This window comes from Staurois parvus, unplaced genomic scaffold, assembly GCF_062004578.1.
Source record: "Staurois parvus isolate SC_StPar_1 unplaced genomic scaffold, SC_StPar_1.0 ptg000468l, whole genome shotgun sequence".
Classification (NCBI taxonomy): Eukaryota; Metazoa; Chordata; class Amphibia; order Anura; family Ranidae; genus Staurois; species Staurois parvus.
In genome coordinates this window covers 2,211,501-2,235,444 of record NW_028318264.1, presented here as the reverse complement: position 1 = coordinate 2,235,444, position 23,944 = coordinate 2,211,501, and the positions used below count along the sequence as shown (strand labels likewise).

The 23,944-nt window shown below is 39.9% G+C and overlaps 1 protein-coding gene across 1 annotated transcript in view; it reads right to left on the bottom strand.

Moving 5' to 3' along the window:
* Nucleotides 1–1,164: 1,164 nt before the first annotated feature.
* The window catches only part of NFX1 (nuclear transcription factor, X-box binding 1), a 144,025-nt gene continuing 121,245 nt past the window's right edge, over nt 1,165–23,944 (bottom strand). Inside the window, exons 19-24 of the mRNA XM_089689047.1 lie at nt 22,242–22,283; nt 17,347–17,442; nt 15,132–15,198; nt 14,861–15,006; nt 10,332–10,436; nt 1,165–1,429 (exon numbers count right to left, since the gene is read on the bottom strand). Coding sequence (XP_089545173.1) covers nt 1,354–1,429; nt 10,332–10,436; nt 14,861–15,006; nt 15,132–15,198; nt 17,347–17,442; nt 22,242–22,283 — 532 coding nt within the window. The 3' untranslated portion in view covers nt 1,165–1,353. The remainder of the gene's footprint in view (nt 1,430–10,331; nt 10,437–14,860; nt 15,007–15,131; nt 15,199–17,346; nt 17,443–22,241; nt 22,284–23,944) is intronic.

Genomic DNA, 23,944 nt, shown 5'->3' with positions numbered 1-23,944 from the left:
TCAACATACCCCTCCCCAGCATCATATACTGTACTCCTGTATCCTTTACTACCCCACCACTGTTCAGGACCAGAAGCAGAAGAAAGTACCCAGTATTATTGGAGCCCATGACTCAATCCACGCAACAGTGATGGGCTAATCACACGGGAGAGTTTATAACCCTGTGCAGGCTATGACTCCAGCAACTCTAAGGCCCTATTCACACTATGGCATTATGAATTGCAGGCAGGATTTCAAAATGCTTTGCTAAAATGACAAAATTACGGAACTACATGTTCAGGTACCATTCATTTTAATGGCACATAAAAATCCGATGCGTTTCTGCTGTAATTGATAAATAAATCATGCTGCAATTGCGTCAAACAGCATCACCTGAAGCATGTTGCCCAAAAGAATTTCCCAACAAATGTTTTCATGTGCCATAAAAATGAATGGCACCAGAACACGCGGTTCCGCGATTTGCAATTTCAGAAGAGCGTTTTGAAATCACTGCCAGAATTGTGGCGATTCAAGACACCATAGTGTGAATGCAGCCTTAGCTTACCCAGACTTTCCTGATCGCTGAAAGGTTGACTTTAAAATAACAGCTCTTTATTAAATAACGACATAGGATATTAATAATACTTATGCAGCATAAAATCTTCGCTGCATCGCTGCTTAAAGCATTTACGTGATCTAAACAATTAGCAACAACTTTTAGTGTGAGAGACACTAAAACCCAACACCAGACTTTCCCATTCCAGTTCTAAGTACTACTAACAGGTCATGTGGTTTACACTTCCATACAGATGCATAGGTGTTTTAACATGGACCATTACTAAAGATGAGAGTTTGAAATACTGCCTACAAGGTATTTTAGCTCCCCTGGCCTTAGATACAGCAATATTTCAGTTCTACATACAGAAGCATATACATTGTTTCATGAGGTAAAACGGTGGATTTTGCAGCAATTAAAAGGGACTATAGGTAGTTGAAATTGGTTGAACACATTTAGTGTGGCATGAAAGAATTAAATAATGTATTCATATTGTTTAGAATGACTGCAATCCAATCTCCATTTAGAACCCATCATCAGCCTAAACGTCGGTCTAAAACTTCAGGCACAAAGAATGTACATATTGCATTGTTGAAATGGCTAATTAAATCATGGAAAGGATACCCTAGAATGGTATAGTGGAAGTTTATTTCAGACTGCAAGTTGTGTTGCTTTGTGCCAATTTCCTAGCAGTGTCTTACATATGTATAACAAGACAGTGGCTACCAAAAGCTCAACGTGAAGACCTCACAGCTTTACAGCCACAAGCGCAGGTTCACAAACCCTTTTCTATATTATGATGCTCAGCAGGGAAATGATTAATCTTGCACATCAAAGTAGTCTATTACAGGTTCTTCTCTTGGTGCTTTCTGCGTGCCGCCGCTTCCTCCATTCCTGAAATAAAACACACACATAATTCAGGCAGCAGGAATGTCTTTTTCCCTTCAACTTTCGATTTTTATTAGTTTTGTAAAACATGTACAGGCGATGTTCTAACCCATCACAAGGTAGGAAAATACACTGTACAAGCAGCAAGATAACAGGAAGAGAAGCCTATCATACCAGGTAATTAAAGGAGATGGGGAGGAGGTGAGAATCGTAAACTGGGTCAGGAGATCAAGTAAAATTGCAGGTACATGGAAATGCGTGTACCTATTAGTCATTACAAGTTTGTTTTTGGGTACTGTAAGAAATAATGAAAGTCAACAAAAGATCAAGCAGAGCTAATGAGCAGTGCACAACAGCCTTTTTCAACCAGGGTGCCTTCAGGGGAGCCTTGGCAAAATGTCAAAAATTGCCCAAAAATTGTATACAAGCCAGCAGGTGGATCAAGCCTGCCTTTTAGTTACACAAAGCCGCAGGCTTTCATTGTGCACCATTACAATTTTCTCGCTGCCGCTGACATAAAAAAACCCAATGATGTCATCAGTTGCCCCTCTCCATAAACACTGGGGTCACATTAGCTCAGTGAGAGAGAGAAAATGAGGGAGAAGAGAAACAATGTAATACTAGTCAGTACCAGTGTGCAAAGGTGTATTTGTGTTCAAAGAATAAATCACCTCTGACATTGGGTGTCCCACATGTGCAGATGTTGCTGCTTTCTGGAAACTCGGTTATTTTTTTTTACATCTTGTAATGTGTGTCCCAAGATTGTGCAGAATTTTAAAGGGTGCAGTGATTGAAAAAAAAGTTGAGAAACACTGGCGTACAATAACTACCAGTGACCACCTCTATGACAATATCTCACCCCTGTTCTGCCCCAATCTACCCACTTCTGTCTACAATACATCCCTGTCCTGCACCCTGGACGAACGTGCCCCTTATACTACACAATTAGACCTCGACCCCCACAACCCTGGCAAACAGACAGTACCAGAAGTCTCAAAAAACGCAGCCGAGCTCTTCAGCGTCTGTGGAGTAAGGTGAAGTATCACAAAGACTTCAATCAATATAAAACTGCCCTCAAAAAATATAAATCTTGCCTCCACACTGCCAAGCAGGCCTATTTTATCACTCTCATTAACACCTTCCCATCCAATCACCATCAACTCCTCCCTACCTTTAACGCTCTTCTTCGTCATCCTCCACCCACAAACTCACTCAATGATCAGAAGATCGCCAATCACTTCAAAAATAAGATCGAGGCAAATCGTAATTAAATCTCCACTCTACAGATAACTCCACCACTTAAGACCCCATGTCTGCAGGTACGCTCATTACCCTTAATCAACCCTGCTACTACAGAAGAGGTTACATAGTTAGTCTGGCTGAAAAAAAGACAAAAGTCCATCCAGTTCAACCATTAAACAAAAAAAAAAGTTATAATCCTCTACCAACAGTTGATCCAGCGGAAAGCAAAAAAAACCCAGCAAAGCATGATGCAATTTGCTTCTGCTAGGAAAAAAATTCCTTCCTGATCCCGAGAGGCAATTGGATATTCCCTGGATCAACTTTAAATATTAGTATCCAGTTATATTCTGTGTATTTAGGAAAGAATCCAGGCCTTTTTTAACCATTTACCGCCCACACTATGGCCGAATGACGGCCGGCAAATGTCATCAGCGTTCCGGGTGGACGCCATATGGCTTCATTCATGCCATCCATTGTATACTAGTGTCTAGCTGTGAATGGTCACAGCTAATCACATGCACATGTCATGTGATTAGCTGTGGCCAAATCACAGCTAAGCACAAAAAAAAAAAAAAAACCCTCAATGAATCGATGTCATTCAGGTAAATGCTTGCTTATAGCAAAGTAATTCCTTGCAATAAGCAAATTGTATAAAAAAAATAAAAAAATACTGATCACTTCCCCAAAGTAGTACAATGTTACTATGGTAACATTGTACTACTTTGGTCATAGTGAAATATGAAAAAAAATCAAAAAAAAGAAAAAAAAATTAAAAAAAATATATATATATATATTTTTTTTTCATACTGTCACCAGTCAGTGTCCCTGATCACCGCCATGCCAGTTATATGATGATGCTGTACTGCACTTGTGACAGTATGTAAAAAAAAAAAAATAGTGAAACTAATTTTTGAAATTTTTCAATTTTCCGAAAAATGACAAACAAAATACAACTTCAGAAAACTCGCCATGCCTCTTATGAAGTATGTCGGACTGTCTACTCTGCAAAAAGGGGTCATTTGGGGATATCTGTACTGTTCTGACATTCTTGGACCTCAAGAAATTAGATTGGCTGTCAGTACTTCAGGATTGATCAATATTCAGATCTATACCATAGTTTGTGAACTCTATAACCTTCCTACAAACTAAAAAATACATCCTAATTTGGGTTATTTTCACCAAAGACATGTAGCAGAATACATCTCGGCCTAAATTTATGAAGAACAATTATTTGCAAACTTTTATAACAGAAACAAAGAAAAACGTGTGTTTTTTTCAAAATTTTTGGTCTTTTTTTGTTAATTTAGCAAAAAATAAAAACCCCAGTGGTGATTAAATACCACCAAAAGAAAGCTCTAGTTGTGTGAAGAAAATGATAAAATTTTAGTTTGGGTACAATGTTGTATGACCGCGCAATTGTCATTCAAAGTGTGAGAGCGCTGAAACCTGAAAACTGGCCTGGGCAGGAAGGTGTAAAATTGCCCGGTATTGAATTGGTTAAAGCAATCCACTGAGCTGGCCAGAACCAACTCGAGGGAGTCTATTCTACATTTTCACAGCTCTGTGAAGAAACCTTTCCATGTTTGGAGATTGCATTTCTTTTCCTCCAGACGTAAAGAGTGCCCCCTTGTCCTCTGTGATGACCTCAGGGTGAATAGCTCTACACCGAGTTCACTATATGAACCACTGATGTATTTATACATGTTGATCATATCCCCCCTTAATCTCCTCTTCTCAAGAGAGAATAAATTCAGTTCCTCTAATCTTTCCTCATAGCTGAGCTCCTCCATGCCTTGTATCAGTTTGGTTGTCCTTCTCTGTACTTTCTCCAGTTCCCCAATGTTCTTTTTGTGAATTGGTGCCCAAAACTGAACTGCATATTCCAGATGAGGTCTTACTAATGATTTGTACCGGGGTAATATGATATCTCTCTCTCTGGAGTCTATAACTCTCAATACAAGAGGATTTTGCTTGCTTTAGAAACTGCAGCTTGGCATTGCATGCCATTATTAAGCTTGTGATCTACCAGAACCCCCAGATCCTTCTCCACCATTGATTCCCCCAGTTGTACTCCCCTAGTATGTATGATGCATGCATATTCTTAGCCCCCAAGTGCATAACCTTACATTTATCAACATTAAACCTCATTTGCCACATAGTTGCCCAATTAAACAGTGCATTGAGGTCAGCTTGAAGTTGAAGACATCAGGTTGCTAAACATCTTTCTAACACCCACCTAACCACCTGTCCCCTGGACCCTATCCCCTCTCAAATACTGCAGTCACCCTCTGGCTCTATCCTACATGCTCTAACTCACATCTTCAATCTCTACCTCTCTTCTGGCACCTTTCCCAACACTCTAAAGCATTTACTAGTCACCACCATGCTTAAAAAGCCTTCAATGGACCACACCACCAATCTTAACAACATACGCCGCATTTCCTTGCTCTCCTTTTCCTCCAAACTCCTTAAATGCCTGGTCTATAACCAACTGAGCAGCCACCTCATCAAGAATAACATTCTTGATCCCCTTGATTTCGTCCTCAACACTCCACAAAAACTGCTCTCCTAAAACTCACAAATTTACGAACAGCAAAAACCAATGGACAATATTCTGTACTCCTGGACCTCTCAGCTGCCTTTGATGCGGTTGACAACCCCTTCCTCCTCAAAAAAAACTTTACTCCCTTGGTATCCGTGACTGTGCTCTTTGTTGGTTCTCATCCTACCTATCCTACCACACCTTTAGTGTCACTTACAATTCTACTTCCTCCTCTCCTCTTCCTTTTTCCATTGGGGTCTCCCAAGGTTCTGTTCTTGGACCTCTCCTATTGTCAATATACACTTCCTCCCTGGGTCAGCTGATAGCCTCCCATGGCTTTCAATATCATTTCTACATTGACGACACCCTAATCTATCTCTCAACCCTTCAGCTCACAACAGTCTCCTCACGTATCACCAACTTACTGAGCGACATATCAGCCTGGATGTCACACCACTTCCTCAAACTCAACCTATCCAAAACTGAGCTCAATATTTCCTCCCCCAAGTGCCCCTTCCTCTGACTTCTCTGTCATGATCAGTGGCACAGCCATCAACCCGTCCCTGCATACCAGGGTGCTAGGTGTAATCCTGGACTCTGAACTCTCCTTTCGGCCCCACACTCAATCACTTTACAAAGCTTGCCGTCTCAACCTCCGCAACATTTCAAAAACACACTGCTTCCTAACCAAGGACACCGCAAAGCTCCTAATTCACTCCCAGGTTATCTATCACCTTGACTACTGCAACTCCCTCCTCATTGGCTTACCTGTACATAAGCTACCCCCCCCTTCCAGTCCATCATGAATGCTGCTGCCAGACTCATCCACCTTACCAACCGTTCAGGGTCTGCTACCCCTCTCTGCCATTCCCTCCATTGGCTGTCACTCACCCAACAAATTAAAATCAAAATACTAACAGCTTATAAAGCCATCCACAACTCAGCCCCAGCTACATAACTAACCTTAGTCTCAAAATACCTACCAAATCACACTCTTCATTCCTCCCAAGACCTCCTGCTCTCTAGCTCCCTGGTCACCTCCTCCCATGCTCACCTGCATGACTTCTCCCGAGCCTCTCTCATCCTATGGAATTCCCTACCACAATCTGTCTGACTATCTCCTACTCTGTGAACTTTTAGGTGATGCCTGAAAACTTTTCTCTTCAGAGAAGCCTATCCTGCCTCCACCCAACACCTAACCTCTTCCCCCACAGTTATTACCTTTTGTATCACTTGACCCTTCCCTTTTAGATTGTAAGCTCTAACGAGCAGGGCCCTCTGATTCCTCCTGTATTCAATTGTATTGTAACTGTACTGTTTGTCTCATATTGTAAAGCGCTGCACAAACTGAGGACACTATATAAATCCTGCATAATAATAATACTACAATTAGGATGCCGAATTGATGGGTGCGATTTGGACTGCTCTTTTTTTGGTCAGTCAACACCAGGTTCAGAGTAACCAGCCCAACACTGAAATAAAAGGTTTGTTTTCAAAATCTGATACTCATGGGCATGACCACCACATACTTAATAATGTACCTCTGCATTCACATCCTCTCCAGCATTCCTGAGTTTTAGGACCATTTTAGCCATTGCAATGGGAGTAAAATATTATTGAAGGATAGTCTATATGCCTATTCTAAATGGGCAGTGCAGTGTGATGTTTTTTAAGGGGCCATTTGCAGGCAGTCCCCTATTGGTCCTCTGAGTTGGCCAGACCAAAATCCTCTTCCCACTTCAACATTGTTGAAAGATAGTTGAAAAAGTGTACGGCTTGTGGTGAAATGATAATGTCAGAGAAAGGAATGCCTGAGAGGAAGTAAATGTCCGAATCTCTACCACATAAATATAACCTTTGACACAGATTTTTCAAAGGAGATGAGAACATTTTGATAAAAGGTGCCCAATCTGTCCCATTCCCACTACAGTCCTTCTAGAAGAGTTGGGAGTCAGTGTTAAGGGGAGACAATGTTGATATCAGTAGATTATTTGGAGATAGAAGTCCTCTGCTCCTATGTAATGATTGGCATGTTGTATCAGAAATTAATTTTATTGGTTACTAGACATTTAGATTCTAGTCCCTCGTTCATCTAGATCTATTCATCAGAGAATGGCAACAGTCTACTTTCAAAGACACATATAGTGTTTTTGTACATTGGTTTCTTCTTTCATGTGGTCAGGACAAAAAAAAAAAAAAAAAGTTTTAAAAATGATTTCTCTTTTCTCCTTTCAGATATTTCTTTTGAGCCAACATTTATGTTTGCATCTTTATTATAAAATTTTGTTCACAGTAAATGAAAAGAATATGTTAAAGCAGCAATTCACTGCAGTGAATTGTCCTTCATTAAATGGCTCTATGTGAAGTTAAAAAAAAAAAAAAAAAAGTTTCCAGACAGAAAAGGAGTCTGCTGTGCTCTCTTTAGATGAGCCATACTGCTCTGGAAATTTTGATTCAGGTATTAAATATTTATAAAACGAGGATCTTCCTCCTGATGGTTACACCATCCAGTCCTCTGGCTTAAAGGAAACCTGTATTGTGGAATAATGGAGGCTGTCACTGTTGGCTGGATTAGTTCTGACTTCATTCTGACTTTCCTGATCTAAATGCTTGTCACAAGCCAATGATTCACAATATATTGATATCACTGGCTACCAGATAACCAGTAGGAGCTCACCTTCCATGTTTCTTAGTTTCCATTACTTATGGTACATTTCTGATCTTTCTTCTTACTAGTTCCTACCTCCATGTCCTCAATTCACTTCACATTAGTTAGGATCCTTTTTGTGATGTCTATACTAGACTCCCATGAGCACTTGAAATATAACCCCAGAAAAGCAATGTATTACAAAATAAAACACATTTATGAACATTTTCATCTTTAACAGGAAATGTAATGATCCCTCGATCTACACTGCACAGCCAGGCAGGTGGTGCCATTAGTTTTATTTCAGCTTTAAATTCTTTTATCGCTCTATGTTACAATTTTAACAGTTTTTCACTCCAAAAATCCATAAAGTGTCATTAACTCCATCACATCATTAAATACTGTCAAGTACATGCTATTCATACTCGGTCACTATAGGATTCGATTTCTGTAGACTGCAAAAATGCTGGTTGATCCTGCTGTTCACTGTCCCTCCCTCCTTGTCTTTGCCCTCACTGTGCAGCCCATGTGAATATAGAATCACTCATGTGGGTGTATACAAAGATAAATGACAGCCCACTGCCTCCCTCCTCCTCAGAGCTCTGAGGAAGAGGCAAGTCCACGAAACGAGTCAGCCTATTGGATGTCTACACTCTCTATTGTGGGCTGTTACTCAGCGCGGTGTTGACCCAGCTGTTCTTTTATGATGTGCCTTGACAATATTGTCGTTTGTGAGTACAACACCTACTTTATTTCTTATTAAACATTTTGTATGGTAATGCACTAGGCCTGTGCGCCCTCTGTTTGTTCTTTCCTCATTCTGTATATTTGGATTCCCCCGGTCTATTTGAGGGCAGCAAGGTGTGCATGTTCCAGGACATTCTTAATGTGGTTGTAGCATCGAGTCCATCCCCAAGCGCAGGAGCATTTGTGTTTACTGGTTCTTAATAAAAATCTGAGTTCAAAAGTTTTTTTTTTTTTTTTTTTAAACATGCTCTTCCCACAGATATTTTTCTGAAGTTGGGGTGGGAAAGAGCTGGGTCATATAATACGAGCTGTATATGGATTTTGAAAAGAGTTACTTGGGTGTTTTTCTTTTATTAAAATAATTACAGTGCCATCATCTACATACAGAAAGAGGAGGGATAATGTAAATTAAACAGTGTGTGTTTAGGATCACTTTAGTCACTTGCCTATCAGGCAGCTTTACCCCCTCCCTGCCTAGACCACTTTGCAGGGGTCGTCCTTTGAATGACAATTACACGGTCATGCAACACTGCACCCAAAGTTTTTTTTGAGACAGATAGAGCTTAGTTTTGGTGGTATTTAATCACCACTGGTTTTTTTATTGTTTGCTAAACAAACTAAAAAAGACTGAAAATTCGGGAAAAAAAATTTTTTCTTCTTAGTTTCTGTTATAAAATTTAGTAAATAAGTAATTTTTCTCCTTCACTGATGTGCGCTAATGAGGCTGCAGTGATGGGCACTGATAGGCGGCACTGCTAGGTGGTACTGATGGGCATTGACAGGCATCACTTGTGGTCACTGACAGGCAGCACTGATGGGCACTGAAAGGCAGCACTCATATGGCACTGACGGGCACTGTTAGGTAGCACTGATGGGCAACACGGATAGGCGGCACTAAAAGGCAGCTCTGATGGGCACTGGTAGGCACTGATATGTGGCATTGATGTGCACTGGTATGTACTATTGATGGGCACAGACAGGTGGCACTGAAGGGGCTACACTGATCATTCGTGCCCTGATGATCGGTGTAGATGTCCTCTCTGAGGAATGCCGATTACCGGCTCCCCTCTCCTCACGCACGGTCAGCGTGAGGAGAGGACTGCCGATAACCGGCATTTCCTTGTTTACATGCAATCAGCTGTGGTAGAACACAGCTGATCATATGACAGAGCCGACATCAGCTCTTTACTCTGATCGGTGATCCACTGTGTTCCAGGGACACAGCGCACCACCGATGGCCGTGCATGCACAGTTAGAGTGAGAGGACGACATATGACGTCCTTCCAGAACAAGAGAACCACCGCTCACCCATCACTTCCTTATACAGCGGGCAGGAGGTGGTTAAGATACATTTTTTGTTTAGTGCAAATGCTGGCATACCCACTGCCACACTCTTAATACAGGTAAAAGGGGCGTGTCCGACAAAGTCAGTAAAAGTGCAATCATTAGTGTAGTCAAACTCTGGTGCCTATAGGCACAGGATTGGGATATCAATTCATTGCTAGGTAGTAAAATGTCACAGAAAGCTGCAAACTGGGAAAAAAACCCATCAACTGTAGTGTAGCAATGTGGCGTAGTAAAAGTGTGTAAATCATACTAATGGAAGAACTACATTACTGAAGTCTTTTTTTTCTTTTTTTTTGGTAAGCTGGTGAAACCGTTACATAATGTAACATGCTAGAGTAAAAAAACTGACCCAAAGCCAGTAGTTTGCCCTGTCGATTTCTTACCTGTCAGGCAGATGTCTGTAGTGAGCAATAGGCGGAGGTGGTTTGGCCTGGATTTCTCTTTCCAATACAGTCATGAGGGAGATATTTGGGCATGCTGATTTTCCTCTATAATTAAAAAAAAAAAAAAAAAAAAAAAAGGAGAAGTTGGAAATACACAATAAATAAAAACACGAGCCAACAAGTCTTCTTCACCTTAAGGTGACTGCACATGCCTGTCGCAGCTTTCATTACTCCCACTCACACATCCTGGTCAATGGAAATGCGTGGGATGCAAAAAGGGGGCAGACAAGCTTCAATACCACTAGAAAGTGCCACAGTTGTCACCAATCAAAATGGTCTGGCATATGAGTAGAGCGGAGGAAGGGAAATACGTGGGTAGGTACATGCAGGCAGTTCTAATTTGCTGTAGTTTATACTCCATCAGCAGATTTTTCTTTTACTTTAACAAGTAAAACTAAAATTTAGTTCACATATGCTGGATGTGGGCTTTGAATTGCTTCAGCCTCTAATGCACACTGTGAGAAGCTCTAAATTCTTCCCTTACAAAAAAGGTTTATTATAATTCTACTTTACTAATGTAGCCATAGACTAATTATTCAAAAAAACATTGGCCAAATTGGGGGCACCTTTCAGATTTACCTGTCTGTATAATCTTACATATATGCGAACATGACACAAAATGGCAAAACGAACACAAGTCTGTTTCCAGCCATTCCGGAGTTTTGTTCCTTAATATTTCTAAGATCTCTTTTGTAGTTAACCACTTCCAGTCCGGACACTTTTACCCCCTTCCTGACCAGGGCAATTTTCAGCTTTTAGCGCTATCACACTTTGAATGACAATTGCACGGTCATGCAACACTGTACCCAAATGAATTTTTTACCATTTTTTTTAGATAGATAAAGCTTTATTTTGGTGGTATTTATTCACCACTGGGATTTGTATTTTTTTTGCTATGTAAATGAAATGTCAAAAAATTTTTTAAAAAAGTGTTTTTTTTATAAAATTTTGCAAATAAATAATATTTCATCATAAATCTTAGCCAAAATTTATTCCGTTATTTTTTTAGTAAAAAAAAAAAAAAAACAAATTAGTTTATAAGCAAAAATTATAATTTTTAAACAATTTTTTTACATTTTTATTTTTTTTTTTATATTTTTTTTTTTTTTACATACTGTCACCTTAGCAGTACAGTGTCACCATGGTGACACTGTACCACTTGTGGGGGGTGATAAAGATTTTTTTTTTTTTTTTTTTTACACTGATTGCTTTTACACCCATATAGGATGTAAAAGCAATCATTTCTCTTTCTCTCTGTGTGCATTCCTGCACTCATTGAGAAATACAGAGTGAGCTGTGATTGGTCACAGCTTGTCACATAGTACAAGGCTTTTGTGAATAGCCTTGTACCATGTGACCTCTGTGATCATTCACAGATTTCACACATAGTAAGCAATGATGTCACAAGTGACATCTTGCTTACTACTTTGCATGTGATCACTGATTCGCCAATCAGTGATCACATGATCGGGACCTCGTACAGAGGTCCCGTCCGACAATCGGTGTTTCACTGTGTCCGGAGGACACAGAGGGCACCGGATCGCGGTGCTGCGCACTCCCAGGGAGCGCGCACAAGCAGGGTGCGGGGAGGCCGTTTATAGACGGCCACCCGACCCTGCAGTGCCACCGTCCGGCCGTTTATATACAACTGCCGGTCGGGAAGTAGTTAAAGCAAACTTATGCTGGCTCAGCATACATGGGGAGTTGGTGGGTATGGTGTTGCAGCCCTTAGCTGGTTATAAACCTCTACTGCATTCCATTGTGGGGCTCTCTAAATACGAGTGACATGTTGCTGCAAAAATATGGGACCTGAAAAAGCCCTAAATCAAATAGGAGGACTTTTGGGGAAACGAAGATAATTTGTAGCACCTGCTCTTGTAGAATTTTTGGCAAAGCTGCCCACCCAGTAGCCATACCAGTGTATAATGGAAATGGTTCATTTGGGCCAGCATGGCCCAAACAAACTATTTAAAAAGTTACATGCATACACACAAACACAATCTAATTTTACAACCTCCTATAGGTTTACCAGCTGCACAGAGTACACAACAGCATTGTTGGCTATAAACTGAATGACTGTTTAGGTACTACATTTTTGTTGGTAAATCTGAACAACACACAGATTGCATTGCATAGGGCGAACGTTATGAAATATTAATTTTGAAAGGTTAAAATGCTTAAACTGTGGTAGGGAGGTTGCAGATCATCACAGTGGGATGTGCGGCTTGTGATTTATTACCCTGCTTGCTCATGTTTATATTTGCTATGTCTATTTTAACCACTTGCCCTCCTGAGGATTTACCCCCCCCTTCCAGGCCAGGCCATTTTTTGCATTACAGCGCTGTGTTACTTTAACAGACAATTCCATGGTCATGCACTGCTGCAATAAATGAAATTTACATCCTTTTTTTCCCACAAATTGAGCTTTCTTTCAGTGGTATTTGATTGCCTGTGCGGTTATTTTTTGCGCTATAAAAAAAAAAAAAATAATGACCAACAATTGAGAAAGAAAAAAATTATATTTCTGACTTTTTGCTATTAGACATGGCCAGTAAAAAAATTTGAACAAAATTACATTTCGTCAAAAATTTAGGCCAAAATGTATTCTTTGCTAAAAAAAAAAAAAAATCCCAATACGTGTAAATTAATTGGTTTACATAAAAGTAACAAATGGCAGAATATATACTGGGATTTTTTTTCAAATTTTTTTTATTTTTAACTAGTAATGGCGGCGATCAGCGAATTATAGCGGGACTGCGGCGGGCATTCTGACACTGGGGGGAACTGACTTGGTGTCACTGACATCCCCAGTGACACCAATACAGTGATCAGTGCTAAAAAAAAAAAAAAAAAAAAAAAAAAGCACTGACACTCTACTAATGGCACTGGGCAGGAAGGGGTTAACATGTGGGTGAACATGTGTGGCGTTTTACTCTGTGCTGTGTCCGTGTGCTTCACTCCATCCAAAGCAGTGTGCATGAGCTGACAAGGAGAACTGTATTGTTTACATACAGTTCTTCCCATCTGAGATGCTTGTGAATCACCATGACCCGGTGATTGACAGCCGTGGCCGCGAATGGTGGCATGGGTAGGGTGTGCAGAAATGCTAAATCAAGTATAGATACACGTGATTTTGCGCACCCGTGCCGTCCTATAGCAGTGTGTATATATATATATTATATATATATGGTGGTTGGGAAGCGGTTAAAGGCTAAGTTCACCCTTTGCACAAAAAATTATAAATGCACCCATATTTGCAGCAAAAAAAAAAGTCTGTATTTTTTTTTGCAACTGAGCCAGCAAAGCATTGCAACTGCAATCAGTGGATTGTAGCTGCAATGCACAGGCTCCTGCAAACTCTTCCTCCAGCCATACCGAGGTACAAACATCAGATAGAGAGCAGAAGAGAGAGGAAATGTCAATGGACTACAAGTGTGGTGATCACCGTGTCTGTGTTCCATTGAGAACTACAAGTCTGTCTGCCATGGTGGCAGACATGACTTGTAGGTAATTCATTCACAACTCTGAATGAATGGCCAGGCTGTGCAGACATAGTGACAGCTGCCACACCGAGAAAAGGACCAGCAAGCTATCATTAATGGGAGTCATTTGGGGGTAGTCTGCTTGCAACCATGTTCCACCCTAAGTATGGGTATAACATGAAACATGGTCTAAAAGGTGGAATTAATTTTAATTATCTTTTAAGAATCCTGTTTTGTAAGCTTTGTTCTCAAAAGCCTGTGCTACCTCCAAGCAGTGTGAGGGTTCCTTACAAATACTGTTGAATCAGGACACCCGTCTAACCCATTTGTTTATTAGGGAAGTTCAGTTCCCTCAGCTCAAGCCTTTAAAGTTCATGAAAATGTAACCACCAGTATGCAAGTGTCTTGCATGCATTTGTACTATAAAGCTGCAGAGACCAGGCTGCTACTTATCCTGACCACAGGCCTTTGTCTGATCCAGTGCAGGACATTTTTGAATGTCTGTAGTTCCTACTTTTGAGAATAAATATATTTTTTGCCTAACATTTTCTTGAAAGAGAATTGATCGGCTGTACTGGAGCTTTTCCAGACCAGTTTGTACTACAGACTACTACTGGCTATGTGCGCTCAGTGGTTTCCTAATCTCTCCACAGACACAAGCAAACACATTTGCCCAATGTGAGTATGTATTTTCGCACCACTATGTACTCATAGAAAGATTCCTATTGCATCAGTGGGCAGCTTAACAGACATGGTCACAGTAAAGGTAACAGAGCTGAGCATAGCAACTTCCAGCTGGTGGTCACTACCATTGACAATCATCTGACAAATCAGTGTTGTAAAACATCGGTTGTTCATAAAAATCAACCTCTGTGTACTTACTATCGCCAAAGCTCAAAATATCAAAAGGAAAAACGGCTAAAGCAGTCTGTCTGAACTCAAACTCATTATAAACAGAATTACATTTAATAATGTATGTAGACTTACTTTACAGCAGTGATGACAACATTGCGCTTGGGTTCGCTGTCATAGCTCACACTCTCAACTCCATAAACCTCTGCTAGGTCATGGATAATCTTACGATGGTCTCTGTTCATTGGGGGGAAACAATGACTTTTTTTGGTTTGCTTTCCCTGAAAAGCAATTGAAATAATAGCTAAAAAACATGCTGCAAAAGGGCACATGTAAGTTCAGTTTGAATATCAAGCCATTTCAGAACCAAAAACGGTGAACGGTATCCAATTGCAGTTAAACAAACCTTGTTTACAGCATCCACGAGTGCTTTTATTTCCCTCTCGATCTCAGAAACAAACTTCAGATCTTTTCTGTAGATTAGAAGATTATCAAACAGTTAAACGGGCAAAAAAAAAGCTGCATATTTGTGTATAAATAAAGCAAATATAACTAAAGCACATTTCTACCACAAAGGCCACAAATATTAGATAAACTCCAAGATGAAACAGACCTTCTCGCATTATGAAAGGAAATGAATGTTCAATTTCAATGGATTCCAATGCCAGTAAACACGGTCAAGCATATCTTGCCTTTTATATTTGCCAAGACCCGCCAAGAATGGTAACATTAACCTCCTTAGCGGTATTCCCGAGTGTAGCTATACCAAGAGCGGTAACCCCGAGCTACACTCGGGCTTACCATGCGGCGTTGCTCTGGGGGTCCCTGCAGCACTTACCTTGTCCTTCGCTCCCGCGATGTGTCCCCTGCAGCGTCCCCGGCCATCTCCTCCGGCCGATGCCGACATCTGGCTTCTGTGTTCCGGTCCCTGTGACGACGGGACGTGCGGGCGCCGGAACCGGCGGGAAATTTGAAATTTTTAAAAAATTAAATTTTTGCTGTCATTGCTGTTTCAATGCATTTCACATATATTTTGTCCCTACTGCTTTGTCCTGTGCCCTGCCTGCATTTTGAATGTTCTTTCTGCCTGGAAACTTAGAAAAGTCCATGGCGTCCAAAAAGCATCCCTTTACGTCAAAAGTGGTTTTAGAACAGCGATAGTAAATCAGAACCACTTGCAGAATTGAGTGATGATTTGTGGGGAAATTCGTCATCAGACACTGAAAACGATTTGCGACTTTGCTCAGCGATGTGCGAATTTGCCTCTGTATTTCAAATTTCAGTGTTTTTGGTTTGATTATATTATTGAATTAAAATTATTATATTATTATTTTTTATGATTATTTATTAAATTATAATTTATGATTTCGTGTTTCAAATTTTATCATACCCGGAATGTTTAATAGACTCTTGTTCGTACAGATTTCAGTGAGTTATTCCTAAAAATTACAGCCTACAATAAAAAACTACATATTTTCATGCAAAAAAATGGTACCGCTTTCAGCACAAAAAAATCGGAAAGAATCATACCGCCGAGGAGGTTAAAACTAGGGCTACAAAGATGGCATCTATCAGCAAATCACCTCATTTGCAGCACATTAAAGCTGGCCTCTTATAAACCAGCTGAAACTGGAGTGAGGGGTGCTTCTTTTGGCACCTTCCGAGCCAACATCCTTCAATCTGATGCAACTATTGTTCAGGTATTCTTACAGCTGCACGTACCAGCTATCAGAATGCAATAGCTAGCAGGGGAGATTCCTTAAGTTCAGCCTTTGGAGATTAATGAGAGAAAACCCATCCCCGCAGAGGCTGTGGAAGCAGGACTGAGGGATTGAATGCACTACACACACCCTTGTGCACTATTAAGACGTTTTTTTGAGCATATGTATCATATCCAGTAGCCTACTAGCTAAACACCTTAACAGAAGTGCTGACTGTCACTTTTAACAGCTGATAGCACACATCAGTAAGCTTCCAACAAGTTTCAAAGGGTATTGAAATATACTGAAGCCTGCAAGCAGTTTATATAACGTGACAGTAAGAAATCCCATTATGATCTGAGTTTATTATCCCAACCTGGAGCAGAAGGATGCTTAAAAGCTTTACCAAATCTACATGAAGCTTGTTAAAAGCTCTGGAAATTCTACAAGCTGCTCTTATGCAAGTTAAAGCCTATGTGCATAAGGCCTAACCAGAATAACCGTGGCCACGAAGATATAGAAAACTCCAACCATGAAGTGGTTACAGCATTACTTCTTATACAAGAGCATTTAAAACCTTTGATATATGAACTGCCTGTAGCCACTGGCATAGCAGTCCATGGTGGAGCTAGATATGGCACAGCACATCTTTCATAAACTCCAAATGATCTTAAAGCAGGGTGGGCAAAACCATGCATTATTGTAGGTGTATGGTGACACAAATTTGTTAATAGAGCATACGTAAAAAATTAAACACATCTGCTATAAGAGAATACAAAAACCTTTAATTTTTAAGGTAATTTTTCTTTAAAGTTTAGTTCATACTTAGTTACAGTGAAAGATAGGGAGCTACTTATTAGATATGGATGCAATCTCAATGCCTACCATCAGGAGGAAAACATTGGATGGACATTTACAAACCTGGCATCGTCTTTCAAGCTGTCACTGTACTTTGTTGCAGAACGAGTATTAAAGGGATCTGAATTTTCAGTTATATTCAGGGCCTCTGCCAGACGTCTGAAAAGTTACAAATTAAATACAAAATATTTTTCAGTAAACACCTCTAGATTAGTGTTATGCTGCTCACAGATCAATAGATAAGTTTTGGGAGACAAGGATTTGACTGACACAATCAGCTGAACATAACTGACAGGTAAATTGGTCTCTAATAAACGTCAAAATGAGTTTACAGAAAAAAACAAAAAAACAAAAAAAAAAACCCCACAAAAAAACAAACATCTAAAAGCATAAAAACAACAGAAAGGAGGAAAGCAGGATTGGAGGCAAGCTGGACAATCAGAGCAACTTCTGTTCATTTGTAAAAATAAGTGATGTTTTGGCAATGTTACTAGAGGTATCGAATGGATAATTCTCAGGTAACATCCAGTGTAGTGGAGGGACGGTTCAGCACAAGCTTGTGGACTAAAGTGCAATCTTTAAAGACTTGAGTCATGCAAAAAGTGACATAAAGCTGTGGATGTTAGTGTGGGTTGTTTAAAAGTTTTGTTCCGTAAGTTGGAGCACTTCATAGTTAAAGAAATTAAAGCTTATTGGGACATGAATATGTTCACTGAGTATTTTTCCCTTGAATGCATTTCCTAGGGGTTTAAGAGTTGCCACTATGAGACTGACACATACTATTTGTATTGCCACCTTATGGGCTATTGCCTTACACTGGAAGTCCAATGCTGTACCCTTGGCCTCAGTTTTACACAGGGTTGATGCCGTGATGCTCATGGAACAAATTCATTATACTTTACTGGATGGGATGCACTTATTTGATAAAAAATGGGAATCATGGAGGGATTGTAGACATTATTGCATGATTAACAACATTCCAAGTGAAGGTTGACTGGCATATACTGTTGACAGGTGTATCATTCAGCCTACTTTATTGTCTACATATTTCATGTACTTGCAATCTATTCTTTTCTATTTCCTCTCTTTTTTATGTTAATATACTTTTCTGCATTGCATCTTTCAAAAGTGCTTTGTTTTTGCTGTGAGAATCATTTGAAAATGTACCGTTGTTTTACAGTTTACTTTTGCAAAATAAAACCGTTTGTAAACCAAAAAAAAAAAAGTTCCCCAGGTTCAAATTGTTTGCCAAAGTTTTTTGTTAGAGGGAATGGACAGATACTCTTTCTGCCTGCTAATTCGATCTCATGCATATTATTATTTGCGCTAAAACTCAAGAGATGGAGAAATTACACTAAATGATAAATCAGGTAAAAAGGGAGAAACATCACTGCTGACAAAACAGAAAAAACTATTGCAAGACAAGTTGTATAATAGTGTGTATACATGGAAGAAACTATATCAGTTTTCTTCTGGTCATACCAGATAAAAAAAATAAAAAATAAGTGTCAGCTTTTCTGATACTGAATGTGAAACCTTGGATTATACATTAGCTGTATCCACAACGGATTCATTGCCTGAGTTTAGTCATAGATCTTTGGGGTCAGAGCGATTACAAACAATGCCTTGTTCAAACTCAAATAAACAAGTCCACAAAGAAAAAAAAAAAGGAAAATTGGATTCAAGAAAACAAGTTGTGGAGGAAAAAAAACAAATGGAAGGGATCGATATGCACTGAGGGGACAGACACAGAAGTAGTAGATAATGTTCTTATTCCTTCTAAAAGACATTTACACATTTAACGACTTCTTTACAGTCACCTAAAGGTTTGAACTTTTGTCCGATTAGGCACTTTAACCTTTGACATCATACTTGACGTTAACAAATTTGCTCACAGCATCACACTGAAAGACATCACAGATAAGGCAACTATTGAGCTTTAGTGGTAAGTATCCCAATGGGATGTGTTTTTCGTGATCAACACCACATGTGACCTGGAAGACTTGACCTATGAGGTCATGAAAAGGGAGTTCATTATAAATTTTGTATTCCCTTTAAATTAAGATCATATTTCTACCTTGTAATTGAAGAGGGAAAGAAAACCGACCAATTCCAGAAACATGTCGAGTAGGATCTCACTAACTTCACAAGTCTCATCCAGGGACTATACTGAATGTGACAATTTAAGGCCTCATGCACACGGGACGTTTCCAGAACTCTCCTAGAAGCCTTCCATCTGACAGCAGCATTTTATAATAAAAAAAAAAAAAATGCTTGTAAAAGTGTGTAATACATTTAGCCATGTTTATCAGCTTCAAGCGTTTGGGTGTGAAGTAATTTCATTGGCCAGAATAAATAATTTATTTCAGCCACTGAATTGAACGCTCAAGCACTAGACACGCCTAGCATTAACGTGTGTTTAGACATGTTTTCACGCATTAAATGTTTTTGATGCAAAAAATGCTGCTGGCTCCTAGACACCCTGGCAGAGAGGTCTTTTTTTTCCCTGCTTCCAAACTCTTCTACCACTAAAGGCTTCTAAAATTTTGTGTGCATGGACACATAGGCTAACATGCAGGGGAGATTTGAGGCAGGAAAAAGGCATTAAAAACGTTAAGTGTGCATGAGGCCTAAATTTACAAGAAAAGAGGCTTTTAAATGCTTGCATGCACACTCCTCCATAAATCATTAAAGTGATTCTAAAGTTGTTTTTGTTTTGTAAAATAACAAACATGTCTATACTTACCTGCTCTGTACGGTGGCTCCCTCTTACTGTCTCGGCCAATGAGGAGGTAGAGACGCAGGACAGCCGAGGCTGCCGTGCACATCGCTGGATCTGGATGGGGCTCAGCTAAGTATTAAGGGGGCTGGGGGAACTGCTGCACAGAAGGTTTTTTACCTTCATGCATAGAATGTATGAAGGTAAAAAACCTTGAGCCTTTACTACCACTTTAAGATTTCACATAAGGGTGGTTCTTGATGCTGATGCGTATAGGACTGAGGCTGTTCATCAGTTGTCTGACATCCCCACCTACGTGAGGTTAAGAGGGGATCCTACTGCAAACAATAAGAGGTTGCTTTCTTCCTTGATTGACAGAGGTGTTAGTACGGGTATCCACCCAATAAAAAGGAGATACTGTATGTTTATTCTTCAGTTTCCTATAATGTACATTTTTCATCACAGCTCAAAACTCACAAGGGCTTAATTCCCCTTTTGGGTAGACCGGCAGTGGCAGGGATTAGCTTTCTTAACAAATGTGTCAGCCAGTGATTATCATATTGAGCCTGGATGCCAGAAGATCCACATCTGTAGTTCCCCCATCTTCAACAGAGTTCCCTGAAAACCTCTGGGTGAAGAGCCCACTTCCCCCGAGAAAGCTGCTGACAAAACAGAGAAATATGGCTACCAATTCTCCTTACTGAAAATGTGGACAGCATTTAGGGTAGAAACATGAAGTTCCACCCAAGACAGGATAAGATTCATCTCTTCCTGAACAGCTTGACTCCTGGTGCCTCCTTGATGGTTTTTGAATGCCACTGCCATGGTGTTGCCCGACTGAGCCCTTACAGACAGACCCTTCAGTTGAATGGACAAATGCAGTACGGCAAGTCAAACTGCCCTCAAAACTAGGAGGTTGATAGGCAACGGTTTCTCCTGTGGTGACCAAGTTTCCTAGACCAAGAGATTGTGTAAAACTTTGCCTAATCCTACCAGGCTGGTGTCCATAGCCAGGACCATCCAAGAAAGAACAATTTTCCCATTTCCAGCATTCTCAAAGAAATCCACCAGTACAGAGATGGACTCTCTGATGCACTTGCACCCCAGGACAAGACTGATGACTGAATTCTCTTGTCCCATGTCAACAAAACATTCAGTTGATCAAACCTGGAAAGGGAACCACCTTGAAGGAAGCCATCATCTTTCCCAGAACATTCATACAAAGATAGATTAAGGAGTCTTGAAGAGTTGGAAGCAACTCCAACTGGGTTTTCACAGCAAGACATTTGTCCTGGGGAATGAATACTCTCCATTTGACCGTGTTCAAAATCAGTCCTAAATATTCCAACCTCTGGATTGGCATACAGGGTGACTTTTGAAAATTCAGGATCCATCTATACCTTGCACCATTCGATTCATGTCAATCTCCAAAAGCATAGCATATAGTTTCCTCAGAAGCAAGTCTTTCAGGTAACGAACCAAAAGGAATACCCAGAGAATGCTGGTGTCTAATATTTTTGTATATTGATGTATTTATATTATTTATTTCGTAGAGTGGACCATCTTGTCTTAGCGTTGGTCCTGAAGAAGCAAATAGATTGTGAAATGTGTTGATCTAAGAGACCATTTATTGACTATGTTTAAATGGTGTAATTTATGCCTGTTTTCAGTGTACATCAACTGTTGGTCACACTTTACCTGTGTGGAATGTATCTTATATTTAGTAATAAACTATTAGAGACAAAAAGCTCCATAAAATCACTATGAGGTACAAGTCTCATTTTTGTTCAACCTCACCCCATCTGGATGCCTGATAAGTTGAGGGGTATTTGATCTTTATTAAAATTAGGGATGGTACACAGAGTATGTTTTATGTCATATAAGTCAGAAATCAAATGACTGGCCATATCAGTCATATTTTGTAAACCATTAGAATTAGGGACCAGCTATTGTATACAAGGGGAATGTGCTGAACTGGACTGAGAGGGGGTTCCCATCAGAAGTGAATTTTCATTCTATTACCTTTTCAATCAAAGATGACCAGGTTGTGTTAGCATTTACTATGGCCATGGCATTTACTAGTAAAACAGTCAAGTTCTATAAATACACACTCTTTAGAAAGGCTGCAATCATACAGGATGTCAGTTAACTACGTCAGAGAGTAAGTACAGCTTTTCTTACAAAGTCTACATAAAACACACTAATCACTCCAAAGAAATGCAAATGCGTATGTGCTTACCTGTTTCTTTCCAAAGCCAAACACTCTTCATCACACTGCAACCTGTAATCAGTGCAAAACAAAAGCCAGTCAGTGTGAAGCAAGCTGCAGAAGTGCAGAAGGGTACTCATTTACAAGGCCAAGTAGCCAACATTTTTTCCACTGCTCATGTTACTTAAATCGCCTACTTGTTCTGACCTTTCACAATTAGCCTATAACTGTGGCTGCTGAATAATGTTTTTGCAGATTGCTGTGATAATCAAAATAAAATTGGTACTTCTAGCCTTGAAACATAAAATTAAAAAGGCAACCACCCACTCACATTGTTTTTGCAAAGAACACAGGCAAATATGACATGGGAATTTGTGTAATGAGAACATCAGTAGCACTTCAAAAGATAATCACGGTTAAACTTCTGAACATGTGAGTGCTACAGAAAAGATGGTGATTAAATTCAGAAGACCTGTTATTATAAAGGGGGTTTTCAGGACATGATGTACTATACAGACCTGTTTTATACAATAGTTGGAGGCATCGCATTGCTTCCTACTAATATATGTCATATTATGCAAGTTAAAAAGAAGGTTGAATCTCTTCTAAAAAACATAATTCCACTTAACATGGTCAGGAACTACAAATCTAGTGAAGTAATATGACTCTCTTACATGTTTGTGATTAAAGTAACTATGGCCATATTCAAAAACTACATATAAGACGCAGCCCTTCACGAACATTCACAAAGCTGTTCATGTTTTTTCTTAGTTCATTTATAGAATATAGTTTTATTGCCCTGCTGATCCTTTCAGGATAACTAATTTTTACACTTCTTTAAGTCTGACCTTCACTGCAGGGATGCATGCGCTGTCCTAGTCTCTGACCTCCTGAAATGCAAGACTAACTTTGGACTCTGGGCTGAACCGCTGTAAAAAAAAAGTTGTGCCTGGAACCCACCCCTAATTCCCCCATTGAGAAAGGTTCTTTCATTGCTTGTTACACAATATGTGAATGAGGAAAAGAATCCTATGACTTCTCATACTCTCCACCATTTATAAAATGGTGTCACTTGCAGTGCAAGCAATGAAACAACTTCTCAATGATGGGGGGAGGAGAGTCCCTGACACAACTTTTCACAGCAGCTCAGATCAGAGCCCAAAGCTCTAAACACCCCTTGTGTGCTAGAATATCAGAGACAGGAAGAGGAGGGGACACCCTGCAGTTACTATTTCTCCAGCATCTAGCGGCTTGCATGGCATGGGACAGGGAAATAAAGTTGATTACACTAAAGTTAAAACGGGAAGTGGAAACAAAATGGGCGTAATGGCAGAATCGACAGGTAATTAGGCTATGCTACAGAGTAAACGCAGAAAATAAAAACTGCTGTGTTAGTGCTAGTGACAGACTGTCTCACACATGCATTTTTGTTATGCTCATAGTTACATTTAAGTCACATGCCTTGCTGATCAAATCCTTCTGTGGCTTCCCTGGTCTGTGGCAAGTATGGACACGTAATACAATTGGAAATCTCATACAAACCACAGTGGACTATTCCCTGGACAAAGATAACTGGAAAATGACTAGAACTGATGCTATGTGCACAGAACCTGACCAAAGTGTGTGGTGATGGTTCCATTTTCCTTTCTCGTCTGTTCTTTGATCAGGTTCTGCTCAATGCACTTTCTATGTCTATCCTAGTAATCTTCAAGCTATCAATGTCCAGAGAAAAG